This window comes from Microtus oregoni, unplaced genomic scaffold, assembly GCF_018167655.1.
Source record: "Microtus oregoni isolate MIOR12 unplaced genomic scaffold, Mior012 000054F_ref0000373, whole genome shotgun sequence".
Classification (NCBI taxonomy): domain Eukaryota; kingdom Metazoa; phylum Chordata; class Mammalia; order Rodentia; family Cricetidae; genus Microtus; species Microtus oregoni.
In genome coordinates, this window is record NW_024543830.1 from 9586051 (window position 1) to 9600606 (window position 14556).

General features: G+C 46.0%; 2 protein-coding genes across 2 annotated transcripts in view; one reads left to right on the forward strand and one right to left on the reverse strand.

The window, feature by feature from the left end:
- Casq2 (calsequestrin 2) overlaps nt 1–6183 on the forward strand; it is a 60330-nt gene extending 54147 nt beyond the window's left edge. The window contains exons 9-11 of the mRNA XM_041638040.1: nt 1839–1939; nt 3832–3906; nt 4867–6183. Coding sequence (XP_041493974.1) covers nt 1839–1939; nt 3832–3906; nt 4867–5103 — 413 coding nt within the window. The 3' untranslated portion in view covers nt 5104–6183. The remainder of the gene's footprint in view (nt 1–1838; nt 1940–3831; nt 3907–4866) is intronic.
- Nucleotides 6184–13074: 6891 nt separating this feature from the next.
- Vangl1 (VANGL planar cell polarity protein 1) overlaps nt 13075–14556 on the reverse strand; it is a 51322-nt gene continuing 49840 nt past the window's right edge. The window contains exon 8 of the mRNA XM_041638213.1: nt 13075–13318. Coding sequence (XP_041494147.1) covers nt 13247–13318 — 72 coding nt within the window. The 3' untranslated portion in view covers nt 13075–13246. The remainder of the gene's footprint in view (nt 13319–14556) is intronic.

Below are 14556 nucleotides of genomic sequence, written 5' to 3' on the forward strand. Positions count from 1 at the left end.
TTGTAGGTCATAGGCTGGGCCTTCTGCAACCTTGGCATGGGAATCTCTGCTCTCCCTCCAGGAGATCCAGTCCACTTTTACTCAGCTTGAACGTGGTCTGTGTTGTTGGACCTCACCCTCTTTGTGATTTGTAAAACCTGTCCAGGTCCCCTTTCCCGTTTTCATTTCATCTTCCAGAGAACCGGCCATGTCACCTCAATTATTGCCCTTTTCTTCTCCAAGGTGTGCAGTCATAATTGTGGGATCTGGGGGGAATTCTCTCTTCTGGTCTATGCATTTGGATCCACAAATCTACAGACAACTCTTCCATGAATCCCCTTATTGTCCTCCGCTGAGACATGACCACATGCTCAGAAGAGGGGCCACAATGTACCCAGACGGCAGCAAGGACACTTGAGGCTGGAGGAGGAAAGCTTGGCTTTCTCAATGATGCCTACATGCAGGAGATAAGAACCACGCTTTTGCCATCCGCACCCTCCAAACAGCGAATACGTGGGCTCTAAAGCACAACCCCTATGTTTGTACAGAGGGTGTGAATCTCAGGCCACAAACTCAGCTATCACAGATGTGTAACTTGATTGTTTAGAACCAAACCTAAGATGTCTCTTTTGAGCTGTATACTACTGGTATACTGGTAGGAGCTGGTCCTACAACTGGTCCTCTAGCCCCACCCAGTCACTGCAGTACCCACACAGAGCTAGGTGGGGTCACCGTCACTTGTACACACTGGCATCTCTTGAGAAGTCTGTTGTCCTGTTGCCTCTGTGGTCCTTGTTCCAAGCAGGTCACCACCACTGGCCCTCTCCTCCCACCTGCAAGACAACGTCATCAGATTTGCCACCGTGATCTTATCTCTGCTCAGGTTCTGAGATGGACTGGCTGTTGGTGGCTCACGCAGAACTTTCTTGCTAAGTGCTAGGGGACTTGCTAAGAGCTTCCCTGAGTTTTTTTCATTTTCCTTAATATAACTGTTTAACAAAATATTAGTTCTCTTCTGGATTTCCTGAACTTCCAGAGAGTCTTCTGTGGACTTATGTGCACATATGATATATGTTCCTCACATGTATACAAACACACACACACACACACACACATACACACACAGTGGTTTTTTGATCAGGAACCTGCCAGGTTCAGACCACTTGTCTCTGCTCTAGTTCTGAGTGGGGGTGTGTTCAGGATTTCCAGTATCACTTACTAAATGTTCTTGCAAAATTTTTGCTTATGGAAGAAAGAACTGTGTGCTGCAGGGCTCAGGCTCAAAGTGCGGAAGGCCTGCCCCTGCTTTTCCTATGATTCATCCCCTCTCTGGGGCAGAGAATATTGCTGACAGAGGACAGGGAGAGCTGGCGCTACCAGAGCTTGTGCCGGAGTGGGCTGTGGAGCAGAGGGAGGCCGACCTAGTTTGAAGGTGTTGGAAATTCCAGGCTGTTCCAGGGCCGTAGAGCAAATGTGGGGAACCCAGGGACGGCACATGCTTGGCACACACAGAATTATTGGGGACAGGCAGAGAGCTTCCTCTGCTCTGGGACTGACCTTTGTCACTAAGGCCACTCAGTTTTCATCTCCTGGTGAACAAATGAAGGTAAATCTTCATTTAGAAAGGGGGCCACTTCCCTGTGACCTTTCAATTTCTCTGCTTAAAATTGCCCTGGCTTTCTCTGTATGAGCTCCTTTATGTCTGCGGCTCTTCATCTGACTCATTTTATAGACTCAGTCTGTAATTGAGGGCATGCACCAGATGGCCATGAAAGCCCTGTGGAAAAACCATGCTCTCGTACTCCACGTGAGGAGTGCTGCATGCACTGGGTGACTCAACTTTCTTGAACCCTATTCAGATGGCTATGAGTTCCTGGAGATCCTGAAACAGGTTGCCCAGGACAACACGGACAACCCTGACTTGAGCATCTTGTGGATTGACCCAGATGACTTCCCACTGGTGAGTGGCCCAGGCCAAGGCCTCATCCCTGGTGGCCTTCACCATCCGTATCTGTGCTTAGCACAAAGTCTTCAAGCGCGAGGGGCAAACTGAAAGAGTAGAAGACATTTGAAGAAACCCAGAGGCCACTGCATATGGAGTGGGTGCATATGCTTTCAGGACAGCATTGACCTTGGCTTTATGGAATCATGGCAGTGGCCAGATTTATCAGTGTCCTCACTTCTGAGATGCCAAGAAGTGACTACTCTTGGAGAGGCCCATCCAGGGCAGCTGGGGGCATTCTTTCTTTAAGCAACAATATGGCCCTTTTGTATCGCCACCCACCTCTCCCTGAGCCTCCAGAAACAACCTAAATTATTAGAGAATAGAGTCAGAAGTGAACACTTTGTAGAGCTAAGAACTTGATGAAGCAAAGGAACGTGCTGTCTGAGGGCAGAGACCATGCCTGGCTTGCTTCTCGCAAGTTCTCTAAGACTCAGCATCATGCCTAGTACATGTGGAAGGCACAGTGACTTTACCACCCCAGTCTAACCTCTGTCAATGAGGAATAGCAAGAAAGCTCTAATAATTCTTAGTTTTGAACAAAGCATACAGAATTCAGGCCACATAGGAACCAGTGATAATAATAACGCAGGAAGCTATTCCTCTACTGTAATGAACATTCTCTACTGGCCAAGTTCAATGCTGCACCACGAGCCAGGATCCCCAACACTACATGGGGTTGAACTTGAGTCTCTTCAAGAGCCTTCAAGACTAACACATAGGTACTAGATTACAGAGATTTCTCTACAAATGTCCTCATAGCTCACTCCCTAAACAGGCATTGTTACAACCCCTATCCCACTGAGAAAGGGCAACACCTGGATGCTAAACTAAACCTAGCAGATGTGGAAGTCCCACTGAGACCCATAGTAAAGTTAAAGCTTGGTCTATTGATCGCTTCTGGTATGGCTAACTGCTGGTAACTATACCAATTTGGTTATTTTCTGGCTATGAGTTGCATAGGCAATGACTGGTTATTAGACAGAAAACACTAACGTCAAATCGTACACACACAGGGGTTGGGTGAACCAAAGGCAGAGACTTCCATAACATTTGAGGTCTATGGCACAACTCTGGGTAAACATAAGAAAGCCATGGCCGTGTAAGCACACAGCATTGCTTTCCTGGTTTGTTTTCTGCTGCGTTATTTCCAGTTTACCCCGACTGTCTCAGTATGCAAACTTGTAGATGACCTGTCATTTTTTGGTCAGTTCTGCATCCATCTGGGTACTTGCAAAGCAATTTCCGGGCATTTCTAATTTCCAGATCTATAACACCAACTCCACGAAGGCCCCACATTTACTAGGGAAGCCTCTGCCCCTGAACATCTCCATTTTCTTAGCTTCATGGACTCCATTAACTCCACTGGCCTGCCCCAGCCAGAGATCTGTCCAGATGGAGTCCACACTGCACTGAAGAAACCTAGCTTGTGTTTGCATCTTATGCCAAGTTACAGCCTATCAATGTTTTCCCAGGCATCTCATGTGACAGGGAGGCACAAGATAAGGGATTCTAAAAATGGAACATTTAAAGGGAGGTAGAGAGAAATGGCTCTTTCGTTACCCATAAACTACCAACATGTTATAATTTGGGGGTTGGCCTTGGCCATCTTTGTGCTAGTCTCCCTGAGAGTGGTGGAAGCATTTATGGTCGGTGTTGTTACAGCTCGTGTTGTGGCATCTTTTGCTTAAGGCATAAAGTGCTTTAGAGATGAAGCTAGCCTTCAATTTCCTGAGTGTCCGCAATTGTTTCAAAGGCATTCAACCAATCACAACCCGGTTACTACAGCAGGCTGGCAGGTGAGTCCAGCCCTCCGCCCACTGTCTAACCTGGCCTTTTTGTTGCTGCAGCTTGTCGCTTACTGGGAGAAGACTTTCAAAATTGACTTGTTCAAGCCACAGATCGGGGTAGTGAATGTAACAGACGTGAGTATCCCCATCAAGACCTGATCAGGCGCTCTCAGCCACCCTGTTGGCTGTTATACAACCCCAACTATGAGATCATTCAGGAGTCTACAGCTGCAAGTAGAACTCTTGGGTCTTTCCCAAACTCTAGGAGCTTGCTGGTACAGCCCGAGCCTGGGCTCAAGCCAGTCCCAATCTTCTCGAGGAGGAGTGTCTTTCCTTGCTTATGTAGCTAGTCCAACCTGACTCGTTGACCTTGAACTTTCCACCCAAGAACATCCTCTTGTATTCACTTTCCAAGCCAAAGAACAAGGCCTTCTTATACAGGCAACTCATGCCTGGAGCTACCATTGCCTAAGAGAGATGGAGAGGTTGATGTCCAGAAACCCATTCTAGCAGTAACCCACTCAGTCAGGAGACCCCGATGACAGAAGTTTCAGCACGGATGAATTCAGGGTGGGAAGAGCTACTGAGATGAACAGACAGAGTGGGAAGAAATTTAGACTCAGTCCAGACATCTAATACACAACAAGACAGAAGCGGGGCAGATTCAACAACGTTAACAGTAAGAGTAAGGAGAAGGAGCCACAATAGAGGGCCCACTGCAGCCCAGTGAACACAGCTCTTTTTGTGAATAAAGGCCAACTAACAAGGTCTCTTTGCTGCTGTGTAGTAAGTGTTCTCTCAATCTCTACATTTCTTGACTTTTGAAATTTGAAAGAAGATTGACTCATTCATTCATTTATGTGTATGCACATTTACATTCTCTTGGGTAGTAGAACGCCCATTTCTTTTGCTGTTATTGAAACAGAATACTGTACAGGAGTGTTCTGCAGTTTGGTATTTCCATTTGTCTATCTGTACATATCCCTGATAGGTGTGAGAGAGTTGGGGGCCTACTCAACAGAGCTTCTTAGAAAGTCCTGGTCTGTCTCAACCTCTACCCACTCACGCCTTGGTTCATTCTGTGTGTCACTGCAGGCTGACAGCGTCTGGATGGAGATCCCAGACGATGATGACCTGCCCACAGCCGAGGAGCTGGAAGACTGGATTGAGGATGTGCTTTCTGGAAAGATCAACACTGAAGATGATGACAATGAAGAGGAAGATGATGATGGCGATAACGACAATGATGACGATGACGACGACGATGATGATAATTCTGATGATGAGGATAACGATGACAGCGATGATGACGACGATGATGATGACGAATAGCTCCAGACCTGGGTGCATCTGATTATAACGACATCACAACTACCCCCTACCGTACAGACAACCCAAGGGGTCAGCAAGCAGCGGTGCCCACACCCAGCCGGTTCTTTTCCTTTCTCCAGCATCTTTTTCTAGTTGGTTCTTGGCAGAAGTGGTCAGTGAACGCCTTCCCAAACCCAGCAGTCCCACTCAGCAGGGACAGGAGGGGGGGGGGGATTCCCATGCTGACTTCTTTTAAGCATTGGGGAACAAACAGCTCTTGTTCTTTGCTAGAACATCGGGGGGGGGGTCATGGAATTCTGGGAGTCTGGGGATCATATCTCCTGACACCTCTACTCAAGTTTACTTACTGTCTTTGATTCTGGCAGTGACAGAACTGACAGCTTGCTATTAGTTCACAAGCAAAGAGAGAGGATTTCTAACCAGAGCCTAGGAAGGACACGTGATTATTCAATTCAGTCCCCAAACCCAGAATCTCTCGGGGAATCCAAGCCTTTAGATGGCAATTAGAATCCTTGAAATGTGTGGGCATCACCATTATTTCTAGAATATTAGGATGCTGTGTGGGGGTCAGTTAGCTCTCTGAGCGTCCCAACAGTTGGCAAGCCTCTTAAATTCACCAGCAGGGAGCATAGGGAGAGGCTGAAGGTTGAAGGTTTTTCATTTTTCTGACGGAGATAGTTTGGGTCTCTGAAAGAGTTTGCTGGCTGCCTCCTGTGATCTGGGAATTGAATGCCCCTTCTCTGTCCCTGCTAGTGAGCTGTCCCATTCTGAGTTAGAATTGCTTTATCCAATGGTCAATTAACTCCCCATTCATCAGCACTCCGCAGCTGACCAGGGCAGCCTAATTAGAGTTCACGATGCCCTGAGGCAAAGAGGAAAAAAAAATCCCCAAGTGCCTTTTGAATTGTCTGAAAGTAACACTGTGCTCGGTAGTTTTGGTTGCTAAGTAAGTGTTCTAATTTATTTTCAAAATCTGTTAACGTGGAGAACACTCTGTGTGGCTTTGTTTCTGAAACTGGGGCAGTCCTTTTATGGAATGGTAATAAACCGATGGACATTAAACTTGTGTTTTGAAGAGATCAAGGCTGTCTTGATAATCCTACTCTGGCCTTTCAGAGTTGGTTTGTTTTTGCTGGGTTCCAGTTCTAGCCCTCTACTCCTCTGGTCTGCCCGTCCATAACCAGCACTTCACAGGGTCTCTCCGTTCATGTCTCCAGACACTATCATGTATGTCATCATCAGCCACCACCTGTGTGTTCATGACCTCCACTAAGAGTCTCTAACCTTGATCTTTGGGCTCTGACCTTGGTCTCTGATCCACTGGCAGGCAAGCTGAGGACTTCAACTCAACACAACAAAGCCTGGACCCACTCTCGTTCCCTCCCCCCCCCCCGCCCCAACACTGGTCCTTTTCATGAAGTCCCAGCTTCGATGAGTGCTTTTACTAGCTCTGTAATTGTGTAGGTGACTGAACGTGCTCCCATGCTATGGGGCACACCTGTGGTCACAGCACGTCTCATTCAAATGACAACACATTGCACAGCTGTGCTTCAACTAGATACAGGCTTTAAGAGACAAGCCATGTCCTTATCTCTGTATTCCAAGCACTTGGTGCTTTGCCTGTCACTAAGCAGATCCTATTTATTTAGTCAATGTGTGCATAACCGGCCAGTCAAAGCAGCGGTCATTGCCTACCTGGTGTGTTGGGTAGCGTTATCACGTGCCCCACACTGTAATAGGTAGCTTTTGTTGCCATAGCAAAATACTCGAGAGAAACAACCTAAAAGAAGGGATTTCACTTCAGCTCATGGTATCAGTATTAATCTTTAGTTTTAGTTCTGCTGTCTCTATTGCCTGGGGCTGGAGTTAAGGAAGAATTTCACGGTGGCAGCATTTATAGCAGAGGAGACTGCTGGCCTCTCTGCATCAGGAACCCTAGAGAAAGAGGGAGGGACCAGGATTCCAAACTATCCTCTAGTGCCCCTCCCTCTGGTGACCTACTTTCCCACCTCCTAATAGTCCACGCACCTATGAACTCATCAATGGACTAAGACGGGTTAGTACCCTCGTGATCCAGTCACCTCTCAAAGCCCCACCTGTGAACCTTCAATCTTTGATGATATTCACATCTGTCTTACAACAGAAACCCCCAGTCTGGGAGGTTTAAGCAACAAAAGTCTGCTTTCCCAGAGTTTAGTCCGATGTCAAGTTGCCAGCTGTGTTGGTTCCTGCTGAGGCCTCTTTTCCTGGCTTCTCATCTTGTTTGCACATGGAAGATAGAGAAGGATAGATAGATGATAGATAGATAGATGATAGATAGATAGATAGATAGATAGATGATAGGAGTTCTGATTCTCTTCTAGAAGGACACCTGTCCTATCAAACTAAGGTCTCACCAATATGATTTTATTTGACTTTGATTGTCACCTGAAAGGGCCTTGTCGTCAAATGCAGTTATATCAGAAGCTAACACTTCCTTAGGATCTTGGGGGTGCCCAGTTCAGTCTAGAATGCAGAGCCTCAATATAATTTTCTCCCCTCATAAAACTAAGCAGGCTATGCTGTGTGTTCCACCCACCCAGGCCCAGTCACACTTCAAGCAAACTCTTGGGGAGGTGATTGTCCCAAGAAGTCTCTGACGCTGAACTCTGAAGTAGCCAAGGAGTGGGGGTCTTATGGGAACGCAGTCTGTTTCTCAGTCCAGCGCTGTTCTCAGAGACCTAGAAACATGCGAATCTGAAACTGTGCTCTGGTATTCCTGTTTTAGCATCCCTGGGAGCCAGCTGCTTCTGCCTGGACAGTTCAGTGAGCAGCCAGAACCCTCTGAGCTGATACATATGGAGTGTTTTGTTCCATGACCAGAGCATGACGTTAAGTGCTTTGCATATGTGACCGCAGCTAATCCTTAGAGCAGATTAGGAGATGCGTCTGGTTATTGTCCTTATTACAGAAGGACACAGAGGGCTCAAGGATTGCACAAACACTTTGAAGGGACGTAGATACAACTGTAGTTGCAACTTAAAAGGATTGACATTACGGATCAAAACACTGCATTCCTTTTCCCCCAGAGCGTGTCTGAAGAGACAGACTCACACGAATTTCCCGCAACTGATTTTATTGCTTGGATGAATCCATTCAACTTCCCATCCTGAGTTCATAATCAACTCAAATGACACTAGAAATGTGGGCTAATTAAAAACACAAGATCTGCTATTCTGCTAAAAGAAAAAAGAAAGAGGAAGATTCAATGTAGAATCCGGAACAAAGAATCCTTTTCAGTCTAAGTCAATTAAATGCCGTCTTAGACTTGAAAAGCGCTTGTCTTTTCTAGGAGAGATTGTGGCCTCTCCAGTCTTCATGATTGTCATCCTGAGAGGAGTCACTGTCATGTTGTATGCGGACACGTCATCTTGCTTTCATTGCATGGGTTCCTCACCTATAGGTCTGATAGCAACCTTAGGGGGAGAAACTTGTTAACTCATTTCTCCTCTGCCCAAGTTTGGGTAGGCAAGTAATAAATTTTGAGACAACATTGCAAGCATGATACACATCGACTTTAATGGCGAGTACCTCTATTAAGAATATACAAAATAAACCTAGTGATGATTGAAGGGGAATCTTAACCAAAGAGCTTTGGCAGCATGGTATCTGTTGCCTGGATTGGCTTAGGAGAGTCACCTACTACAGAAACAGGACCGTACGATCCCCTTGGCTCCGTGAGGACATTTGTGGTGCACGATGATCTTTTCCCTCATGCAAGGGACACAGCTGCAGCCTGGGAACGAGCATGGAAGTGCCATGCTGTCTGGGGATGGAATGGTCACAGCCACCTCGCAGACCTAAATATTTGCAAGACGGATTAAGAGGAATCTTTAGAATCAATGCGATATTTTTACAATCTGAAATCTTTAGCGATAACTTCAAGTCTGTGGGATAACTCTGGGACTCCCATCGGCCCCTAACACTCCTAAATAATCACGTGTGATTGATTAGTTTGCCATCAGTGCTTTGGTGTTGAGTGTACTTTGTGCACTCACTCACTCACTCACTCATTAAAACGTCAGACTTTTTAAATAGTCTATAGATCAATAGACTCCTAACCTTCATTGCACAGAGATTAGGGAAGGTAAGAATGAGCAAGTAGCTGAACAGAGAAACAATAGAGGAAAAATGTTTGAAGTGCCCAGCTTCAGTTCTGAAAATGCATCTTCATATTTCCTGCAATATGAAATCTGAGATCACAGAAACACATTTGGACATGGACCCAGGCAGCAGAGCCAAAAGCCAACTATCATTTTGGATTATCCACGGCGACATGAGCCTGGGTAACGAGAGGATGTTCGCCCACCATCCTGGCACTAACGGGAACGACATCCTGTCTGTGCCGTCAACCGCCAGCTGGTCCAGCCTCTTGCTCTTGGACTTTACCTACTGCTGTCCTGATGCTCATTACATGGCTTTCTCAAGATTCCTCCACGCTCTGCAGCTACAGCCTTTGGCCCCTGTCTGCATGTGGCTTTAATTTGTTCCCCCAGCAGGGTTTGCTTCTGAACTTCTGAACTGTGAACATCTGGGCTGGTGGCCCAAGGAAATAGCTTATCATTAATCTATACGATAAGTATCTTAGAATCAATTGCTTTCTCTGATCCCCGTCCATGCAACTGGCAGGAATTTGTGCGCTATCAACATTCCAGGCAAGCGAAGGGTAGCTGATGCAGAGCAGCAAGCATCAACATTTTCCATCAAATAATCTAGTTCCCTCATCTCAAGTAAGTCAATAATTTAAAACCAATTACCAAACACAATTGACTGCGCGTCTCTCACCCCTATCCACGGTGTGATGGTTTTCCCCCCACTTTCCTGTCTCGAATATGGTTTTTTACTCATTTACTCGAGAAGTTGGCTTCCTCTCCAGGTTTTAGAGAAGCCTCAGGATTTCATCTTTCACTCTGTATTAATTTAGACTTTTTCTCCCCATAAATTGGCCAGTGACTGTTCATGGTCGTCACAGTGATCATCGCCCTTCACTGCCTTTCCTCCTCTCTCATACTCCACTTGATTTTCATACAAACGCGAAGCTGCAGAAAATCAAATCAAGATAAAAAAAAATGTTCCCTGAAAAGATAGCAGAGCTTAAACCTGAACTAGTCACATCAGAAAGGGAGGGAGACAGTACACAATTTGGGGTCTCAATTTATCTTCCAAGTTTTTAGCATACCTGATGTATAAAATGTTTTATAGTGAATTAGGAAGGGATGAGGGCATCAATGGAGGGCCCAAAAGAAAACCAAATAACATTAGCTACTAGGTACCATGTGTGGCACTGGTCACATATGCATCATGTGTAAACATACTAATAATAACAATAATGCTATTATCTCAAAATTTTTAAAAAGGAAGACCCGAGAGAAACTGAGGTAGCTAATGCCATTGCAGAAGACAAGACCCGAACTAGGGTGCTATGCATGGACATGGAGAGAGGTAATTAAGTTGAGAAAGTTATAGGGCAAGGACAAGTCTTGATGGATTTGCTATGTGAGGGAGAAAACTGTCAATCATGGCTTCTGATTTCTCTCCTGGGTATGTTAGCCAGTGGCATGTGCAAACAATAGAAAAGCCAAATAGTCTATCAGGAACTAGAGTTATCTTCTTGCCAGAGATAAATTTTTAATGACAAAATATATAGGAAAAAATGCATTCATAACGCTGGACATAGGCAAACAAATGACAGTGTCCCTTTGATTGTGGCAGCTTGCTGCTCTGAGAGCTTCCAGTCAGTGGTAGACACCAACCCTGCCACCAGCATCAAGATGAGAGGGCATTTCACAAAACAAACCTTAGAGAAACAACGGGACTTGTGTACACGGCTATGAGTCATGCAATGCATTCAGCTACATATTCAGAAATGTTCAGTTAGAGCATGGGACTCAACCAATGTGATGGTGTGCATTGAAGCATCATCATTGTTTTAGGGTTCTACTGCTGTGAAGAGGCACCATGACCATGGCAATTTTCATAAAGGAAAAACATTTGACTGGGGTGGCTTCCAGTTTCAGAGGTCTCTGGTCCACTACTGTCATGATGCACCATGGAGGCGTGCAGGCAGACATGATACTGGAGAAGCAGCTGGGTGCCCTACATCTTACAGGTAACCGGAAGTAGACTGAGACTCTGGGTGGTATCTTGAGCATATGTGAGACCTCAAAGCCTGCCTCCACAGGGACACACTTCTTCCAACAAGACCACACCTCCTAATAGTGCCACTCCCTGTGAGGATCACTTCCTTTCAAACCACCACGGTCATATACACATGGTATTTGGCAACCCCAGGTACAGGCTAGGCAGAAACTGCCCTTCTTGGTTACAAAGCACAATACTAACTATTCAAAAAGGATATGGTCCATGCCACATGGTTTGTATTATCTACGAGATAAGGATAGATACTAGGTTCAAAATTCAGAGATGAAAATCGCTGCTAACAAAAGCAACTGTCAGATAGCATCTCCTAAGGCCTGGCCCAGAAAGGTAAGGACTCTGGTCCTCACCAGAGTTTAGTTCATTTCCCCTGGTAGGGCAGTGTCTGTCACTGCTGCATCCTTACTGGTTTCCTGTGCTCTGTGAATAGTTGTTCTCATCGGTGGCTGCTTAAAAATGAACTTTGGTTCAGCAGGTCATAATTTGGGGGTTCCAGAGGAGCTGACAATTTAAAGCTTGGAGTAACCATCATAAAAATAAGATTATTAGCATTGGATTTTCTCATGCCCACATTTATACAAAATGACTATTCTTTTAAGACTAGAACTGAGGGGCAATAGCACCTGACAACGATGGTCACATCTCCCTTCCCGGCTTCTATGACAAAAACCTCATGCTTCCGGTTACATTACTTATAATGCAAATTGAACTGAATTTGTCACCATTGGTCAGGTGTCTCAATGCCATAACTAATCCCCTGGACAAAGGTCTGTCATTTGATGTTTGCATAGACTGGGGGTTTGAAAACTCCTACATCCTTGTTTCTTCCCTGTGGATTGTGACCTGTGGAGGCTTATCTAATTAATGACCATCTTACAGAGGTTACCCAAGACCATCGGAAAACACAGTTATTTACATTACAAGTCATAACAGAAGCAAAATTATAGCTATGAGTAGTAACAAAAATAATTGTGTAGTTGGGACTCACCACAACATGAGGAACTGTATTAAAGGGTCGCAGCATTAAGATGGCTGAGAATCACTCTCCCACACGGTGAGCAAATTCACAGTGAATGTACCTGGCTATGCCTGAACGCTCAGAGAAACACAGGCAAAACCAGACAAATTACATGCTCAGATGCTGTGATCCAGATGTCATTTCAGGGCCAAAAGAATCAGAGACTCAAGATAAAAGCCTGGGAGGTTGTTACATTTGTCCTCAGGAATTAAGACAAAAGTGTCTTTATTTCATCTCGGTGAGAACAAGTCTTTGGCCTTTCTGAGAAAGCCACCTTGCCTGCATTGCCTCAGGCTCCAGGAATCTCTATGGTGTTGAGAAACTTCACTCCACATTCATCAAAAAGGTGCATTTCATGGTGAAGCAAATTGGGCGATCTAGGCAGAAAGGGACAGGATGGCGGGCTCGGTGTCCTAGGCTCTCATTTCTTTCAGGAGTTTTTCTCTGCTTGTTCACCCTCGGGAATTCATCTTAACTCCCACCGCAGTGACCACATGAGCACCATACCCCCATCCCTCCACTGGGCTAACTTGACCCTCCCACCTAGAAAAGCCAGCTCCGGTCCCTGTGCGCAAGGCCCGGGTTAGCCTCTTGCTCTGGTCCAGCGGGGAGAAGTAGATGTTGGAGGGAAATGGCCCTGGCTGCAGGGAGCAAAGCCGCAGCAGCTCAACTCCAGCAGGTTAGGGCTCTCCGGGAGGAGGGGCTTCTTCAGTTCCTCCCATTATGTATCCCAGTGGGTCAGCCTGGTGGAGAAGCTTCCCACGGGACCAAGCGGTAAAACACAAAGTGCAAGAAATGATCGTTCTCCAGAGGAATTTTCCGCCTCAGGTTCCTACTCACGGTGGTTGTCTCCAGGTCCCTCCTCCACACCCAGAAATGCCAAACCACTGAGCTCATGCTCCAGGGTAGGGTGGGCAGAGGGACCTGGCTCTAAAGGGCGTGTCTGAAATCCCATTTACCAGGCAAGAGTCCCCTGCAAGTCTCTTCTCTCATCTTTGTCACCTGCAAATGAAAGGATCCCTAATCAAGACCCTGCGGGGAGGACAAGGGGTGCAGAGCCTGCAGATCCTGGTTTAGCACCCTTGGATGGTGCCAGCACTCTTCCCCTCCTTGTGACAAAATATAATGTTTTGTCAGTATGCGTACTCCGCTCATTTTCATTTGAAAGATGTCAGAATGAAATCCATCGCTCTACACACACTAACTGAAAAAACAGAAAACAGAAACCCTTGTCCCAGATCTGATTTTTCTGGGCATCTGATTAAAACTCAGTAGGGGCTTTCAGAGGGGTCGAACTGGGGTCAGCTCACGACTCTGGTGAGTACCAGTCAAGGACTGCACTCCGGGTTTAGAAACAAGGCATGTTTTATTTATAATGGGATATGACAAGGTTACATAGTAGTAAATTCACAGTAGTGATTTATCTTTTGTGATGTAACAAGATCCATAAAGAGCAAACACTACCCAGAAATACTTTAGGCCATTTTATAACCATTGAGGTCTCCACTGCAGGACTCTTTAAATTATCATCCAGACATTCCTGTCAATTTCCATAACTAATCATTGGTTGTTTCTTTTAAAAGTTACATAATAAACGCACAGAGGCTTCCAGGGAAGTAAACCTTGCAGTAATCCCCATAGAGCTTGCCCTTTCTTTCTTGCTTGCTGTTTGTAGGTCACAGAGGCCCTAATGCAAGAACAGATTTAACGGGCAGGCCTGCAGGCTGACGACGGGCTCCCACAGACATCTCCTCGGTGAGGGGACGGTATAAGGGATAAAGAACACAGACAAGGAGCCACTGTAGAGTGACCCTCCAAAAGCTGGGGGCTCGGAGGAACTCTCTGAAGAGATGTAGACCCCCCACAGGCTGTCATACACACATGTACACATGAGACATACACTGATTTGTCACTGGTCACATGAATGTCATGATTGCCAATAGGCAAACATGTCTACCTGGCAACACATGCTCAGAGAAATACAGGCAGAAACCAACCTTCCCCTTTCCTGGTTTGCACCCACACATAGGGAGTCTTACACAGCAGGGCCAGGGTTGACAAGGGTAAACCAGGGACTTCGCCTCGTTGTTTCCTTGGGTCAGTGGTTGGTGATGAGGAGGAGTGGGCAGGCGATGTCTAGAGTTCAATACATTGATAGACGCTTACAGAGCTCTGCACTGGCTAGTTCTATGTCAACTGGACACAAACTAGTTATCAGAGAGGAGGGAGCCTCAATTGAG